The sequence below is a fragment of the Neovison vison genome, chromosome 7 (genome assembly GCF_020171115.1).
Source record: "Neovison vison isolate M4711 chromosome 7, ASM_NN_V1, whole genome shotgun sequence".
In the NCBI taxonomy this organism is placed as follows: Eukaryota; Metazoa; Chordata; class Mammalia; order Carnivora; family Mustelidae; genus Neogale; species Neogale vison.
The window spans coordinates 161,728,085-161,747,177 of NC_058097.1; the positions used below are offsets into that span (position 1 = coordinate 161,728,085).

General features: G+C 44.8%; 1 protein-coding gene across 1 annotated transcript in view; it reads left to right on the forward strand.

The window, feature by feature from the left end:
- Window positions 1-19,093, forward strand: part of SPON1 (spondin 1) — a 260,891-nt gene that overhangs the window by 2,369 nt on the left and 239,429 nt on the right. Inside the window, exon 2 of the mRNA XM_044258882.1 lies at window positions 16,153-16,259. Coding sequence (XP_044114817.1) covers window positions 16,153-16,259 — 107 coding nt within the window. The remainder of the gene's footprint in view (window positions 1-16,152; window positions 16,260-19,093) is intronic.

The following is a 19,093-nucleotide window of genomic DNA, read 5'->3' on the forward strand; positions in this document are numbered from 1 at the left end:
CCAAGACTGTTATTAGTATAAGCCCAAGAGGATATTTTTAGGTGATTTAGGCAAGTCGAGGGGCCCATGCCCCTGTCCTACCAGGCATTTCTTCCCACACAAATCCTCCCTGTTGGGCTGAGCATGGGCGGCTGGTACCCTAACCCTGGGGAGTAGAGGCCCCTGGTATTCTCATGATTGGCAGAATGTACATGACCTGGAGGTGAGAACCCGGACTGGGTGTGGGGGGCACCAGACTTCCACCGACAGGTTTTTCCAGCCTAAACATTAGCCTTTTGGACTGTGACTCCTCACTAGGGCTATTGGCCTGCAGTCTCCTTTTCTCCCTTCTGGTGCCTGAGAGATCTTGAAAGGAAGATGTTGCAGGAACCATGCTCAGGCCTTCTGAGCAAATACCCAGAGATTAGCAAACCTGATTCCGCCACTCAAAGTTAGGAGGAAAAGGGCGCTCGCCTAGTTAGTTTGTGACATTTTCTGTTGGCTTATACTTTCTTAGAATAATTATGTTAAAAGTAAATCGAATGCATTCTGTTCAGGGTATTGACTCAGGGCCGTGGGAGTTAACATTCCTCTGGTGTTCTGGTTGCTTTTTTACTTTTTCTTGAGTTAGAGCCCCTCACAAGCCTTGGAATCAATGGCTTGTTTTCCTGCCTGAAATCTTTGTCTCCAGAGTTCCTGTTCATCCCTGAATAGCTTCTGCTCTCCATGCCCCCCACCCAGGATCTCCTTTAGGTATTCTACACTGGATTAAAATGGGCACTGCGTTAAAAAAAAAAAAAATATATATATATATATATATATATAGAGAGAGAGAGAGAGAGAGAGAGAGAGAGATGAGATGAGATTTCTTCTCAAAAGCCAAGATCCAATGGAGATTATTATTCAGGCTTTTCTAAGTTGTTAGTACTATATTGACTTCCTTCTCTCTCCCACCACTCTTCTCTACTCTCCCTCCCTCTTCCCCCTATCCCCCCTCCCTTGGCAATAACTGTGCTTTAGAAAGCTCTGAAAGGCCTGCTCTGTTTCTGACCATGGCCTCCTTTGACAAGGAGATTACAGTGATTAAAAATAACAAGTTGAGGATCCTCAAGGGGCTTCCCATATAGGAGGACAATTTGCAGGACCAGCCATTCCCAGATCACAATTTCAAGCCAAATAGAAGAAAATCAGCTGAAATGTTCAAGAATTGATTGAAAATAAAAGAGGCTCTTTTGTCTAACGAAAGGTCTGTTTATGAGGAAAATAAAGCCAGACCCTGGCTAATGAGAGTGGCTTTTCCTAGATGCTCTTTAAAGGGAAATTTCAAGGAACTTGATGGGAAAAGAATGTCCAGTTGAGGTTTCAAAAGCTTGTCCAACTTCAAGCACAATTGTGGGATTTATTCTAAACAGGGAGGTCTGGAGACCTCCAAAGCTGCCTGGCTTTCTCTTTCTTTATCCCACCCTGGGGCACACAATGCCATAGGAGTGGGTGTCCCGGAGAGCCCCATCTCAGTCTGGTAGAAAGAGCTTAGGCTTTGATGTTGACTGGGTCTGTTTCAATTTCTGCTCAGTCCTATATTCACTGTGTGACCTCAGGCAAGCCACTTCACCTCTCTGAGCCATAATTTCTCCAGCTGTAAAATGAAGGCGCTCCCGGACTCCTTACAGCATTGCTGGGAGAGTCAGACATAATCTTTTTGTGGTGGTGGGGGGGAAGCTGTCTTAGAGTAAGTGCTCAAAAAATATATATATAATAAGATGATTATTTTGGAAATAGAAAAATACTTGGCAGAGACACTGGATGAGACATTGTGTTAAGTACTTCCTACTCATCTGACTTATTCTTTCCATTACTTTGAGGTAATTTATTGTTCTTATTTTACAGATGTGATGACCAACTCTCAGAGAGGTTTAGTAACTTGCCCATGATCACACAGCTAATAATCAGTAGAGTCAGGATACAAACTAAGGGATGTTTGACTCCTAAACATATGTTCTTAACCAGCCTTCTATATTGACACAGTAAAATGAAGGGGGAATAAAATGAATTCACTCTAGCTACCCTCGGGCTTCTGGATGGTGAGTCTTCATTGAAGGGAAGGAGCAACATTTCAAGATAATAACTGACATACCTTGGGATACAAAGAATAAAGTGATGGCTCCTTATTTACATTTGCTTTTTTTCTTTTTATAGACTTCAGGATTGCATTTCCTCATAAACCAGAGAATTAATTTAGGAACATGAACAACCTTGTCAATCTATAGCCAAGTCCTTTTGTTTGTGGGGAACCAGAAACAAATTGGATAGGGAAAAAACCCTAATTTGATGGTTGGTTTATTTTTACATGCAGATGTATACCACCATGCCTACCAAATGATGTATTTGGAAAGTACATATGGAGAGTCTGAGAAATTTAAACTGGATAAGGACTTTTAAGTAAACTATTTCTGCTCTAGTGGGGTTTTAAAAAATTAAGTACTGCTGATAAAATTGTAATTCCCTGTAAGTCGCCCCCCCCACCTCTCCTCTTTTCTGCTACCATCCCCCTCTTTTAAAATCACGTTACTTAATTTTTTAAACTTCCCGCCTTTAATAACTATTTAGTTCAGATTGATAAAAATTAAGAGTTTCATGAAATGCAAAAAAAAAAAATTAAAAATTAACCAAAAATGAAAGCATATCAAATAGACATTTGTCAAGGTTAGAACTTGGGTACTCCCCACGCACGGTGAAGTTGTCATTCCATTGCTGCCGACTGACTGAGCTGGAACAATAGGGTATAACTGCCGGTATGTCCACCAACATGGGCTAACATAGCAAGAACTTTTCACCATTCCTCTCCATTTGCTTGTTACACAGAGTGTCAGATGTAGGTCAATATTAATTTTTGTGGGGGAGGAAAACCCCTTACCAAGTTATATTAGTTGAGATACAGGTTAAGCTCGTGTTCCAAAGACCCCAAAATACAGTGTTTTAAATAAGAGGTAAATGAGAAGTCTCAGGTGATGGACAGCTTCGCTCCACAGGGTCAGCCAGGAGACCAGATTCCTTCTGTTGTATTACTCGGCCAAACCCCTAGCACTCTGCTGTCCCATAGGTGGCTACGAGAGACAGCACCTGAAATGTAGCTAGTCCACATTGAGATGTGCTGTGTCAAGTACATACTGGTTGTTGAAAAATTAGGACGAAAGAAAAATAAACTTCTCGGGGCGCCTGGGTGGCTCAGTGGGTTAGAGCCTCTGTCTTCAGCTCAGGTCATGATCCCAGGGTCCTGAGATCGAGCCCCACATCGGGTTCTCTGCTCGCCAGGGAGCCTGCTTCCCTTCCTCTCTCTCTGCCTGCCTCTCTGCCTACTTGTGATCTCTGTCTGTCAAATAAATAAATAAAAATAAAAAAAATAAACTTCTCCAATTACTTTTTATGTTGATTACATATTGAGGTGATAATTATATATATTAGGTTAAACAAAACATAAGGCTAAGATTAATTTTACTTGTTTTACACTTATGTCTACCAGATACTTGTTAAAAAATACACTGAATTTCACCTGCCTTGAGCTTATTGCTGCTGGTTACAGCCGTGTCACTACCAACACATCTGGGTTCTGGTCAGCTGGCAGCTTTCTTTTGCATCACGTGACCCAGAATGGTGCCCAGCACTTCCAAGCACACTCCACTGCTGAGAATTTAGTGACTTCACCACATCTAGCTGCAAGGGAGCCTGGGAAATAGAACATTTAACTGGGCAGCCAAATGCCCAGCCAAAACATGGGGAAAGGACTTGTTGTTTTCCAAAAGGATGAAGGTGAAAATGGATTTAAAGGCACAATTAGCTATCTCTGCCACATGTTTTAATGCACAGTCGTATAAAAACACAGTATTTTAAGGCCTCTCACCCAGTGAAAGGTATCTAGACGGTCTTCTCAACAGCATGTGAGGTTGATATACTTGCTCAATGAGTCCATAGGGGCAGGAGAGTTCCTGTGTGTGTGTGGGAGGGGTATTGGTAAGTTTCATAATGAGAAGAAAAAGGTATGTCAGACTGGCCTGTTCTGTCTCACCTTCTCCCTCAGTAAAGGAGGAAGGTATAAGGAAAGAAAGGAATAAAGGCGGAAGTGGATAAAATAAGACAATGAGAGAGAGAAGGAGGAGGAGGAGGAGGAAAAAAAAAAGGGAGGAGGAGGAGGAGAAGGGAAAATAAACTAAAAGAGAAGAAACAAAAGCTCCCTGGGGTATATATTCAGAAAGAAAATGAAAGACAATTTGAGGAGACAGGAGACCCGGGGTTAGGTTCAAGAGGCACTATGGAAAGCAAAGATCCCATAAGTCAAAATATTCCTTAAAAATCCTTTCAAATTGTACATAAACTACACAGGTACTAGACTCAAGGTAGCCTTACTTGTGTCCCCTTCCAGACAGTTCTGTTAGTGGGGAATGGAAGCAAACCAACATTTCGCAGAGGTCCAGCGCTGCTAATTGCCCTTCCAGCACTGGAAGGGACCAATGCTCCCCCAACTGAGTAACAGGTAAAACAAACGGTTTGCTTGTCCCCAACCACTGACGTGACAGGTACAAAATACTCACTGTGATGGGTGAGGGGGTGGGAGTCTCCTCTCGTGCACACTCAAGCACGTGTGTGCATTGAATGGAATGGCAAGTGGCCCACATTATCAAAGGTGTTCTTTCTTCTGTCTTCCTCTGACAGCGTACAGTTGTGTGTGTGATGACGTTGTAGACGTCTACAGTATCAGGGAGCTTATCATGTCCTAGAATGCTTTCCGCATGGCTGGCCAGCTCTTGCTGGTATACATTTCCTACTTTCATAGGGTGTCTTGGCTGGGCTGGAGTTGGGGCTAGGATGGGAAGGGTAAGGAGTTAGGTGACATCACCAGATGTCCTTGGGAGCTCGACATAGTCAAGGCTTCTAACTTTCACAGAATATTCAAAACTTCCATGAAAAGTTCTGGAAAAGTCAGACACATCTATGGGATTAGCTGAGGCCCAGAAGACACATGGGAAATAACTTGAACCCTATCTACAGTTGTGGCTCAGGTATTTGCAGATATGCATCCCTGGACTTCAGGAGGGTAGAGAAGGGCTCCAAGCACAAGCCACCGTGCATGGGGGATAGGAGTGTGGGTGGATGGGCAGAGTCAGAGCAGGTCATAAAAACTGGGTGGTGATTCTAGGTGCTATAGGAAGCTCTTATGATCCTCCTCCTGTCCTCTCCTCCTCCTTTTCTCTTTCTCCTTCTCTTCAGCCTTCTTCATTTCCTTTCTTTCCTTTTCTTTCTCCCCACAGCTGCAACACTACCCTTTGAATTTTACAGACACACCAAGCTCATTCCCACCCCAGGGCCTTTGTATATACGCTTCCCCATGGTGAGAATGGTCATGCCCACATCTTCGTGTGGCTTGCCCCTCATCTTTTAAGTTCAGCTCAGATTTTATCCCTTTAATGAGGCTTCTCTGACCACCTGTTTATGTTCCCCGTTATATTTGCCTGATTTTGTTTTCATCATAGCCCTTAATCCCTCTCTGAAATTATCTTGTGTATCATCTACCTCCTCATGCTGGAATAGGAGCTTTATGAGAACAAGGACTGTGTCTTTCTTATTTGCCATTTCTAGCACCCAGAACAGTCTATGGACGTAACAGGCACTAAATCATCATTCTTGGGGGGGGGGGGAAGAACCAACAATGAAGAATGCTCGTGTGAGATCTCTCTCTAAGAGACTTAGATATGAGAAAGAGAAAGTGTTTGTCAGCCAGAGAAGTGAGACCAGAGACGGGGATCAACAGCAAGGAGGGAGCTCCAGGTGGTGGCAGCAGAGAGAAAGGATGTCCAGTGCCCTGGGGGCACTGCCTGGGGGGTGGCGCGGTGAGGACAGGCAGATGGCTGGGTCCTAGGTGAAGACTTTTGGGAGGAAGGTGATCCGCATGCTGGAAAGCCAGGTCAGGGATGGTTCAGAGGTGAAGAGCTGAAGGACAGCAAGCAAAAGAGCAAAGGGAAGGGGCTCCAGGTTCAGACACTGGCTCTGATTGAATGAAAAAGGGGGCAGAGAGGATTCTTGACCCATCACACCTAGACACTAATTATCAAGTGACTTTCCCTGGAATTACCACTTGGTGGGATTATTTGTGTGGTTTCCAAACCTAGCTATGCGTCAGAATCACTTGGAAAAGTAAACAAACAAACCATAGCTTCACTGGACGCACCCCAAACAAAGGGCTGGATTCCAGAAATCTATTATCTGCCCTTTTTTTTTTTTTTTGTAATAGAGAGGGAGGGAGAAGCAGAGGCAGAGGGAGAGGGAGAAAGAGAATCCTAAGCAGGCTCCACGCCCTGTACAGAGCCTGATGTGGGGCTCGATCTCATGACCCTGAGATCATGACCTGAGCTGAAATCGAGAGTCAGACGCTTACCTGACTGAGCCACGCAGGCGTACTCCCCCCAACCTTTTTTTAAATTTTAAAACAAGATGGGGAGAGACAAATAGAGAGTGACCAAAAGGTAGTCACTTTTCTATGAGCATGCTTCCCCACCACAGCCTCTCCCAGCCCCACCACAGCCTCCCATGCTCTATGTAGGTGAATACGGCTCACATCACTGCCCTTTCCTGTTACAGTGAGTGGCCAGTAGAATGTCTTCAAAGCTAACATGATAGCAGCCTTTCCCTGCCTTGGCCATGGAACCATGGGGAGAGAAGAATTGAGAGCTTCCTTTAGGTTGACAACATTCCCAAACTGGCAGAGCCTGAGGCACAGCTGGGCTGATTGTACTTTCCTCTTGCCAACATTTCCCTTCCGTGTAACTTCCGCTCATGGGTCCAAGTTTGGTTGTTCAGAGATGAGCAAATAAGGTCTCCCCCTTGGCCACATGTCAGCCCTTGAGGTGTTTGTGGAGAAATACCAACTCCAACGTCTCTTCTGACTCCAATGCCCCCTTTCTTCAGCCATTCTTTCTAGGGTGCTGTTTCTCATCCCCTTGCACTTTGTACTCCAGATGTGCCCTGATAGGGATGGAACATGAGGAAGGATAATCTTCCTTGTCCCGAACACTGTGTTTGTGTTAAGCTGGGTCTGGCATTTGCTGCTTTGGCAGCTGTGCTGTGCTCTGGGATCATGCTGAGCTTCTTGCCAGTAAACATGCCTGTGAACTCCTGGGAAGGCGTGTATCCCTCCTCTCCCTGTACTGGTGTGACTGGTTCTTGAATCTAAAATTTGACACGATTCCTCCTGACTTGGTCTTAGCCTTCCTCAGACTTAATCCAGCATGTTTGGGCCCCTCCCTGTAGCTGTCAACCACTCATGAATCTGGATTCTGTCACTGAGGAATCGAGCCACAGAATCTAATTTTGGATTATCTACAATTTTGATAAGCAGTCTTAGAAATCTCTATCAAAGCTGATAAGAATAGTTGAGCAGGCCAGGCCTCCTTTGACTTTCCTTGAGTTTTTCCCTAAAGCTGGCATCTAGTTAATAGTTGTTTTTTTTGGGGGGCGCCTGGGTGGCTCAGAGGGTTAAAGCCTCTGCCTTCGGCCCAGGTCATGATCTCGGGGTCCTGGGATCGAGTCCCGCATCGGGCTCTCTGCTCAGCGGGGAGCCTGCTTCCTCCTCTCTCTCTGCCTGCCTCTCTGCCTACTTGTGATTTCTCTCTCTCTGTCAAATAAATAAAAAAATCTTAAAAAAAAAGAAACAAATAGTTCTTGTTGCTTTTTAAGATTTTTTAAAATTTATTTATTTGACAGGCAGAGATCACAAGCAGGCAAGAGGCAGGCAGAGAGAGGGAGAAGCAGGCTCCCTGCTGAGCAGAGAGCCCGATGTGGGACTTAATCCCAGGACCCTGGGATCATGACCCGAGCCGAAGGCAGAGGCTTTAACCCACTGAGCCACCCAGGTGCCCCAACATCTAGTTTATAGTTTTTTGAAGTCAGCTGATTTGCTGTCATCTCAGTGACCTTTAAGTACCAACTGCCACTTTCCTGGTCAACCACCTCGGTTTAGCCACAAATCCTGTTCCCCCAGACTGCTAAGGAATCATACAGTCTAGGCAGAATTACTTTCTTTCTTTGTTTCAAAATTAGTGGAGGCTCTTTCCATGCAACATGTCAGGAACAAAGTTAACCTAAGTAAAGCAAAAAGAGAATTATTGAGTCTCATATTTGGAAAGTCTAGGGGTGGATCTGGCTTCAGGTATAAATGGATCTAGGAACCCAAAAAGGTTCTCTCCTCCCTCTCTGCTTTCCACACCTTCATTCTACCTTGTCTGTCTCACTCCTCCCATCCTTTATCTCTTGGCTGTGTTTCTCTGAGTTGTCCTCATTTTTCTTACTACAGATAAACTTTCTCCAAATAACAAGGAGGAGAGCTGCCAAGAACCTTGAATGAAAAGCCTTTCAGTTAGTTCGGTAACTAAAAGAAAGGCCCTTGTCCCTTTAACTGTAAACTGGAAAATCTCAGGGAAGGATTCTGATTGGTCCATCTTGGATCATAGACCCAGGTGACTGGGATGTGGAGAGAGACTAAATTTGGGTCATAGTCATTTCTGTGATGTTATGTTTCGGGAGGGAGATCATCCAGCCCCAAAGATCGTCCAAATAGGGGAGGAAGGGAGGCTCCTGGGCAGTGTGCAGCCTTGGCGCTACCTGCCCTCACCCATGTTCCCAGCTACACTCTCTTGGCTGACACGTTTCCAGGTCCCCAGGAGCTTCCTTCCCACCCATCCTGCTTCCTGTCCATGCAATGGTCAGTTCAGAACTCATTCATCTGGCTCCCAGCTATCCCATGAAGTGGGAGCACATAGTGGAGAGAATGAGCTTCTCTTGAGCTGTTGCATTGTGCGTCATACACATTCCCTCTTTTCATCCTTACAACAAATCCATTAGATGAGAATGATGATCCCTATTTTATGGAAGAGAATGATTTATTTTTAAGATAGCTGATCACTTTAACATTTGTGTATACTCACTATTACAAATAGTAATTCATTGTCATAGTAATAATATGAGATAAATACTATTACTGCCATTTTAGAGGAGATTAGAAACTGCGACCATGAGAGGTGAAGTCACTTGCCCAAGGTTGCACATAGGAAATGGGGTGGGAGGGACTCAAATCCAGACTTATGAGCTACATCCATTGTAGAAAAACAGTTTTTGATTTTTAGATATGTGTGCTATTTCATTTGGAATGGGAGATGTTTCTTCTCTGGCTGGGGATGCTGGATCACTGGCTAAAGAAGACCATCCAGGGGAGGGGGGTAAGCCAACCCTACCATACACACGGCTCATCTTTAGATTTTCAGCCTTATCATTCCATCTGTCAACCCATCACTAGCATCTCCTGTCTGATCCTGGCTGGGAGGGCTCAACTGGGCCAATTTCTAAGTGAAGCGTCTGAATTGCAGCTTCCAGGTGCTCTGAACATCATGCAGAGCAGGGAGGGGACCACGGTGGCTTGTGGACTGCTCCAGTAGTCCTTGGAACCCCCCTGTTGCAAGTTAAGGCAGAAGTTAAATTCCCTGTAGTTGACATGTGGGTCATGAGGACTGGGGCAGCTCAGTTACATTTAGCAGGTGGATGGTGGATGCTGGCCCTGGGATGGATCTGGGGTCTGGTTTGGGGTATTTTCACTGCTGTTGGGGCCGGGGAGTCTGAAGCCCATAGGCAGAGTGGGGAACATGATGGTAGTAGGTGAGATCCAGGGAGGGTGATAAGCGCAACAGATGAACTGGGTAACAGCTCTTCAGAGTGTGTGTTACATGGTCGATGCACCAACCTTTGAAGGACCCAGAAAAGTATTTGGGAACTGGGGTTTGCATATGGCCAGTGTACCCACAGCTGGGGAGAACTCAACCTTGCACAGAGATTTAAGGCCAAGCTCCAGTGTGGAACGTCGGTCCTCATATAAGCAAGGCAAGCCAGAGAGGCCCTTGGCACTGGTTTTTAGGGAAGGGCTGTTATTCAGTAACCATACAACTTCCAGCCTCATCTTCCTAAAACATAAATCTGAATATGACATTCCCTAATTAAACCCCCCGCTCCCCCCAACCCAGGACGCCCTCATCTCCTCCAGAGTGGTATCCCAAGGCTTTGAAGGCTTTTAAGTTTCTACCCCCTGTTTGCCTTCTTCCCCTGACCTCTAGCATACCTACTCTTCCTCCCAGCTTGCATTTTATGAAACACAGAATTGCTTCCGGTTTCCAAAGCCGTGACTGGCTTGTCATGCCTTTCCCTCTACCTGGACTGCTGTTAGTCCTCTCATCCCCTGAACAAACTCCTGTTCCTCATTCAACGTGGCGCTCAAATGCTACATCCTTCTGGAATCCTCCTCTGGCTCCCACAGTAGACCCAGATCCTCCCTCCTCTGGGATCCCAGAGCACTTTGTTCCTATCTCCATAACACCCATCATATACTGTACAAAATATCTGCACATGTGTCTTTTATTTATTTATTTATTTATTTATTTGAGAAAGTGAGCGAGAAAGAGAGCACAAGATGGAGGAGGGTCAGATGGAGAAGCAGACCCCCTGCTGAGCAGGGAGCCCATGCGAGGCTCGATCCCAGGGCCCCGGGATCATGACCCAAACCAAAGGCAGACTCTTAGCTGACTAAGCCACCCACGTGCTCCCCAGATGTGTCTTTTCTTCGCAGCTTTTAGATTATATGATCCTAGAGGGAGAAGCCCTGTTTTTTCTCTGTGTTTCCAGAGGCAGAGCCCTGGGCTGTCAGAGACAAATGCTCAGTAACAAAAGGATGAGGGAGGCTAACACACTCCACATAGTAACCCAGGGGGACTTTGGAGGAGGGATCAGAGCAGGAAGGAGCCCACTATGCATTGAAGACAAACGAACACCTTCTCATTCATTCATTCATTCATTCAGAGTCTTTATTGAGCATTTACTGTGTGATAAAAGGCACGCTAAAGGCTAAAAATACAGTGCACCTTAAGACAGACTTGATCTCTGCTCGTGTAGAGTTTACAGGTTTTTAGAGGAGACCAGCATTTAACATATAATTCACAAGTAAGTATATACTTAAAACTGGGTGAGAGGAATCTGGAAAAGGGAATGTGTGTTGGGAGGTTATAGTGTGTGGGGGGCTGAGGGGACTTCACAGCAAACCCTATACTGGGTGTGATGAGCTACAGGAAGATTATTCATTACAAGTGCTTACCCAGATCTCCCCAGAACCTGGCCTGTGAGGATCATCCCCAAATCCTGTGAGGATGATCCCCGCTGCGGTCCTCTCACGGGTCCTTCAGGGGCACCTCCTAGAGTTTTCCTTGGGTGATTCAGTGATTGTCCCTGAGGACCAGCTTTTTGAAACTCATCATTGGTTCATCAGCCTGCTGGGCATCATGATCTTTGTCATCACAATCATCACCTTCGTCATCATCTTCTTCAGCCCCAACATCACCAGCACCACGGCCAGCATCCGTTACAGGTCTCGAATCCTTTTATGTTAGGCTCTGTGATAAATGTGTATTTAATCTTCTCCACATTCCCACAAGGAAGGCAATATCATTAACTTCTTTTTAAAAATGAGGGAACAGGGAGGTGAAATAACTTGCCAGAGGTCATGTAATTAATAAATGATAGCTCTAGGGTACTCATCCCAAATCTTTGCTCTTAACCAGTCTCCTGGATGTGCTCACAGGATGGCTCTGGATGGACCTTTTTTGTTTTTTTCAAATCCTTCATAAACATTTTTTCTTGAATTTCTTGGGTCTCTTAATGGCCTCTCTTGGGAGGCGCTTGGGAAGAGTCATTAGAGAGAAGATTCTATTATTTATTGCCGAGCTGTCATCTTCAGTCATTACTGGGACTCAGAACACACGGCACATTTGTTTCTTTCAGGAGAGTCATATAATGGGGCTCTCTGGAGGGCTGGGATCTCCTGTCTTCCTTCAGATTATACTGTGTACCACCATCGTCAGCACTGATAATGAGGGATCGGAGCCCCACACTGAGTTCCACCTCCAGAGCCGCCATCTTGTTGGTTGTACTGAGTGAGGGAGAGTACCCCTCAGTGTTTTTGAACCCACAGGAGTGCAGCACTCTGGGACGCTGAGTTTATGGTTAGCCCTTTAAGGGCACTACCCAGATGTACAAAACAGTGAATATTTATCATTCAGAAACATTACTTTATAATATTTTTATCAAAATATAACGCAGGGAAAAGTTCACAAATCACACAGCTCAGTGAATTATCACATGTTGAGAACACTGGGGCAACCGGTCCAGATCAAGAAACAGAACATGATCTGTGCTTCAGAGGCGTCTCTTGTGCCCCCGACCCCCAGATCAATTCTCACTCCACTTTGCCTCATGGTAACGGCTGTCCTGACCTCTGCATCATAGATTACGTGGTCTGTTTTTGAACTTCGTAATTATCTCAAGTGAAAGAAGACACAGCTTTTGTATTATTTTGACTGTCTTCTTTCACTCAGTTATGTTTATGAGATTCATCCCTGTTGTATGTAGTAGTAATTTCTTCCTTTGCATTCAATTATACAAATATGCCATGACTTACATACCCATCTTACTGATGATGGACATTGAGCGTTTTCATACAATGTTACTATGAATCTTCTGATGGGTCTTGTGTGGTCCCCATCTGTATGCATTCCTGTTGATTTAGGGTGACATTACTGGATCATAGGGTGTGTATGTGTTCAGCCTCAGTAAATACCGCCAAAGAGTTTTCCAGTGAAAATTGCTTATTTTTGGTTCACCGGTGTGTGAAAGTTGCAGCTAACGTTTGATATTGTTAGTCCTTTTATGTTTAGTCAACCTGGTGGAAATTCAGTAATTTTTATCTCCCTGTTGGCTAACGAGGTCGGGTGTCTTCATATGCTTTTTGGCCGTTTGGAGACCTTCTTTTATGAAGTTTTAGTTCATGTGTTTTGCCTATTTTTCTCTATTGCATTGTCTTTCTTTTTCTTATTGATCTGAAAGAGACTTGATATGCTTTGGATTCAAGTCAGTTGTGGTTAAATGCGTTGCAAATACCTTCTTCTGCACTCTGCCCTGCTTGTTTCTAATGGTGTCTTTTCTTTTTTTTTCCAATTTATTTATTTTCAGAAAAACAGTATTCAATGGTGTCTTTTCTTGAGCAAAATTTTTATATCATCCCCTCTATATATCTTCTCCTTTATTGTCAGTGTTTTGTTGTTGTTGTTGTTGTTGTTTTGTATGTCCTGCTTAAAAAGTCTTTCTGACTCCAAGGTCATACATATTTTATCCTCGGCCAGCTTCTGAAAGCTTTGTTGTTTTATTCTTCACATTTACTCTACCGTCTGTGTGAAGTTTATTTCGTGTGTGATCTGTAAGACCAAGAGACACCTGTTTTTACCTGGTTATCTAGTTGCCCCAGCAGCTCTGTTGAAGATAATTGTCTTTTCCCCCAGCTGCCCTGCATCCCATCCTTAATCATACATCAAGTTTCCAGGTACTCGTAGAACTTTTGCTAGACCCCAAACTATACAGTTGGCCTTTCCCCCTTCCTTGCTAGAACACACTGGCCGAACTTCTGTAGCTGCATTAGTCTCGACTCGTGGTAGCCCAGGCCCCCCAACTTTTCAGCTCTCTAGATGGCCTTTGATATTCTTGACCCTTTGCATTTGCATGTATGTTTTGCAATCAACCTGTCATTTCCCCAAAAAACATGATGACAGTTTAATTTAGATTGCACTGAATCTATAAATCAATTTGAGAAGAACTGACATCTTTGTAACAGTGAGTTTACTTGTCCATGAACACAATTCAGTAAACTTCACCGCACATCAACTCTGTGCTAATCACTGTGCCAAGCCTAGATGTGGTTCTTGCTTTTGAAGGACTTGAATGAGTAGATAAACAAACACTTATCCACAAAATGCAATGTGATCATCTCATCACTGATAATAAGAGCTAATATTTATTAAGTGCCTATTATATTCCAGGCAGGATTTTAAGAACTTTACATGTATTAATTCATTCACCCTTCCCACTGATACTTGGACCTAAGTGCTGATATCATGCCCACCTGTAGGTTTTTTAATTGCAGTGCAGTCTACATACCGTATTATAGTAGTTTCAGGCGTACAACATAGCAATTCAAAATTTCTGTGCATTGCAAAGCAATCCATGATAAATCTAGCTACTACCTGTGGCCACATAAAGGTTTTATGATATGATTAACTGTATTCCCTATGCTGTATATTGCGTCTCCTTCTCTTATTTATTTTATAACTGGAAGTTTGTACCTTTTAATCCTCTCCCCCTATTTTACCCATCCCTCCCACTCCACTCCCCTGTGACAACCAACTGGATTTTTCTCTGTTACCGTGAGTCTGTTTCTGTTTTTTTTTATTTGTTCACTTGTTGCCCCACTCTAGATAGCCTCAGACTGCTTTAAGGCTGGGCGTCTGTCCCTCAGGGATCTCAGCTCTTTCTTCTGACGTCATAGTCATCATTCTCTGTCGGCCGCTCTCGAGCACTATACTTTCCTGGCTGTTTTACTGTGCTTTTGTTTTCACCCTTTCTTCCTTACTAGGAAGGTCTATTTGACCTTTTCTAGACATCAGTAGCCAATTAGAATGCTCTACTGCTTTTATGGGATGAACTGACCAATTATAGCGTGAGATTTGCAATCTTTGCGTCTCAAAGTCCTGCTCTGAAATATCACTGTGACCACTGGTGGCTTTTAGCTTTAGGGTTTTATCTTTTAGGGTTTGGGGGTCCTTTATTTTTAGGACTGAAACTAGAAGACTAGAATATCCTTCCGTGACGGGTGGTTGCTTATCAGAATCATGTAAATGTTATTTGTTAAATGAATTGATTTTTAAAATTTAAAAACTTAACCCTGTGAAATATGCATGCTATGACTAACATACTCACTATGTATGATTCTGGGCGGAATGTTAAGCTGGGGAGGGAGTACGGCCCGGAGTCTGCCTCTGGGTCATCTTACCACCTTGGTGTGTCTGTTGACCTCTCTGTGTCTTTGTTTCCTGTCTGTGAAATTAGAGGGCTGGAATGGAAGATTCTTGGGAGAGGCTTGAGGCTCTAAAAGTCTATAATTCCACATTTAAAGGCCAGAATCTTAGCACTTTAATCCACACAGTAATTTAAATCTCAACTTACATAAATTTCAAGAAACTGGAATTGAGATTTTTTTTTTTTTTTTTTTTTTTGGATGTCAGGCTCTGTGCTAGGGGATAGAGATACAAAGAGAATTAAAATGAATTCCTCTCCAGCATAACTCACAGTCCAGCGGAGAAGGCTGGTAAAAAGAGTATTGCAATGCAATGCAAAAATTGCAAGAAAGAATATCCATCTCGGGAGATTGAAGATACAAATGAAGGGGTGACCGTCATTGCTGAGTAGACCCTTAAGCTAGATTTTCATGAAAACATAGTTATATTTTATAACTGTAGTTTATTTCCAGTTCATGCAAAGTACAAAATGGATATTTCTGGTCCATGAGTGATTCTCTGTGTAGTTATTCAGAAACCCAGGTTCCTTCCCTCTTGTGGCTCCACCATCTTCTCGCACGACACCAGAGTCTCCTGCTGGATCCCCTGCATTCTGCAGCCATAGGTGGGGAAGCAAGAGTAGAAAGTTTGTGTGGGCCAGGCTGGAAGTGGGATTCATCATGTCTGTCTGTGCTTGCCCTTGAAAGGATGAGGGTGCAAACAGACCTAACTTCAGGGGAGACTGGGAATGTGGCCTAGCTGAGATCTCACAAGAAAAAGGAAGTATGTTTTGGAAAACGTACAGCCATCTCTGCCCCCACAAAGGACTTTGTAAAGGAGTCTCTGCTGTGAGCAGCTAGGTTTCTCTCAGACCAGTCCAATGGTGAAGTCTAACATGACACAGCTGTCAAGACGGGACTACTGACCAGGGACTCTCTTTATCAAATTGTGGATACTTGGAGAGAGCTCACTGAAGCCTTTGTTGGTTCAGCTGAGATCACAGTTGAGGCATTTCACAAGTTCTGAAATGTAGGGGGGAGCAGGGTGGAGGGCGATAGTTCATGACTCAAAGAAATGAGGCTTTTCCACTATCCACGGCCCGTCCAACCCACAGGTCTGGCGTACTGATGGAGAACTCGGGAACATCCCTTTGTCAGATGGAGGCCGGCTGATTCCTGTGCTCTTAATTTGCTTTCTTCTCTCTCCACAGTAACGCTTTCAGCTGCCCCTCCCTCTTACTTCAGAGGATTCACATTAATTGCCCTCAAAGAGAACAGAGAGGGCGATAAGGAAGAAGACCACGCTGGGACCTTCCAGGTAAGACCCCTCTGGGCTCCTCCATGGCCCCTGTGCCCTCGTGGGTGGAAGCCAGGTGAGAGGTGGGCAGACTGAGGGGCTTAAGTGACAGCAGAGACCCAGGGGCCTGAGGTGGCTGAGGTGCCACTTCCTGAGGGCACTTCCCTTGACCGCAGTCATGGCGGGTCAGGTCCGTTGGAAAGATGCATAAAGGAGTAGGCAGCAAGTGCCGGAAGGCCTTCGGGCCCGGCCAGCAGGCAGGGCCCTGCTCTGAGCTCCCAGTGCCTGCGGGCGGCAGACAGCCCAGCTCTGTGGGACGCTCGGAGCCCTGGCGGGGCCCGGCTGTTTTTCCTGAGAACCCTTTGGTGACTGACCGGCAATTCTCAAGCGTCCACCGAACGAGAGCTTAGGATGGCCCGACTGGAAGGAATACGAAGCATAGGAGAAGGGCTATTAAAGGGACGAAGAGATTGATTTATGAGAGGAGATTAAAAGAATTAAACATGCTTTGCTTGGCTAAATGAACAGGGCTGAGTGTGAGAGGTGGTAATGGTCTTTAAATGTCAGTCCTCACAGAGCGGCCTCCTCCAGGGGAGGCTGCGTTTGACTTTGTACAAAAGGGCACGGCAACACGAAAGTGGGTCAAGAGAAGAAAGGGAATCGCAAAGGCGAGGGCCCTGACAGTGAGTCATATTTCACCGTGGAATATTCTTCCAAGGGAAGTGGCGGGAACATCATCCCCCTTCAGAGGTTTAGAAAAAAGGCCGTCCAGTCGTCAGAACCTGTCCCAGAAGGATTGGGGCCATCCTAGGAGGAGGCCTGGCCAAATTGGCTGGAACCATTTCTCATCTTAAATTTCCATTGTTCTAGAATCCATTTTTTATCTGGCATTTGCAAACTCAGAAGAACAAAATAAAACCTCAGAAATACGCCCGTAGTTGACTGCTGGGGCCTCTGGTGCAATTGAGGGTACCGTAGAGGGGCCTGCCCCAAAATATCTTCCTCGTCCAAAGGTATCTTTTAATCTTTTTGTAGCCAGGTTGTAATTTTGAATCCCCTGTTTTAAAAAAATGTCCATTGGAAAAAAAAAAAAAATTCCATTGCTTCGGCTTTTGGGCCTCCAGCCTAGTGGGACCGTTAATTCCATGCTCATCGTAATGTCCTTGTGTGTACTTAGGTATGAGCAGGAACTTTCTTGGCATATATCCGAAGACGTTACCCAATTATAATACTAATGATGGCCAGTATTTGTTGGGTTCTGACCCTATGCCAGGCATTAGGTTAAGTTCTTTACCTTATTTTGGTTTATCTCCTCTTAATCTAATTAGTATACCTCATCTCATTTCGGCTGTCCAAACAACCAAGTAGATAGGAACTCGTATTCCTGTTTCATGGATCAGGAAATTGAAACTAGCCAGGTTACATCATTTGCTTAATCAGCCAGTGAGGAGTAGGGCCAGGTTCCTCCACCAGGTGTCTGATTCCAGAGACTGAACTGTTTAAGCTCTGAATAGTACTGAATAAGCTCCGGGCACAAGTGTGTTTGCACAGCATGTCCGGGAGGTCATCATCCTTGAGAGAGGGAAATTCAGGCATACGCTCAGCCCACAGAGCACTGAGGTCTAGTCCCCGGTCCTTGTTGTGCTAATTTACCTGGAGGTGTGGATGGTGTTTCAGACTCGGGCAGCTAAGAGATCGGGGTGCCTGCCTGTCAGGAGGGGTAAAGTTCTAGGAAGGGAAGAGGTAGAGGGGGGATGGGGGGGGCATGGGACCTTAATTTTCACCCAGACAAAATGTATCTTCTGTAAAAGGATGCTTAGAGATATATGCTCAAAAGAGTTGAAATCAGGGTTCAAACAGAGATTTGTACATCTGTGTTCATAGTAGCAGTGTTCACAGTAGCCAAATGGCTAAACAATGCAAGCACCCACCGAAGCAAGAACGGATGAACAGACATGGTGTACACACACTGTGCAATATGAATTCTTATTCTGGTGCACGCTACCACATAGGTGACCTTGAAGACACCGTGTGAAGTGAAATAAGCCAGTCACATACTATATGGACAGTATGGACAAAAGGACACATACTGTATGATTCCACTCATGTGACAGAGAGTAGTCAAATCCAGAGAAACAGGAAGTCCAGTGGTAGCTGCCAGGGGATGTCCAGGAGGAGGGAATAGGAATTATTGATGAACAGGTACACCGTTTGGGTTTGGAAGATGAAAAAACATTCTGGAGGGGGACAGGGGTGATGACTGCATGAAAATGTGAATGTACTTGATGTCACTGAACTGTGCACAAAATGGTTAGGATGTGTATATATTCTACCCACCCCCCCCCACACAATTCTGTGTATATTCTACCCACCCCCCCACACACAAATGATGCCTGAGTTAGCCTAATGGGGACTTGATGTGAAGTTAGGTGTGAGAAGTTACGTGGCTTCTTTCTTTAAAGGCTCTTCTGTTTTAATATGATACATTGATAGTTCTCTCCAACTCACTGTCATTCTTACTCCGCTAAATCTTGGTCCCTTCAACTGATGAGTGAATACAGGGCCCAGTTCACCATGGGCAATGAGTGGATGTTTGTTGAATGAATAAATGAACATGTTACTCTTTCCACTAGTTTCCATTGCTCAGTCCTATTTGGAATTTTCCAGAACTCCTATCTCTTTAAGCATCCTCCCTTCTGCCTTCTTTTGGAGCTTTGGACATCATTTCTTGTTACCTCACGATGGATATCCACCAGAGTGTGGTCCCCTGGACCAGCTGGGACCGGGCACTTTTTAGAAAGACAGAATCTCAAGGCCCACCCAGACCCACTGACTGAGAAACTCTGAGGGTGGGG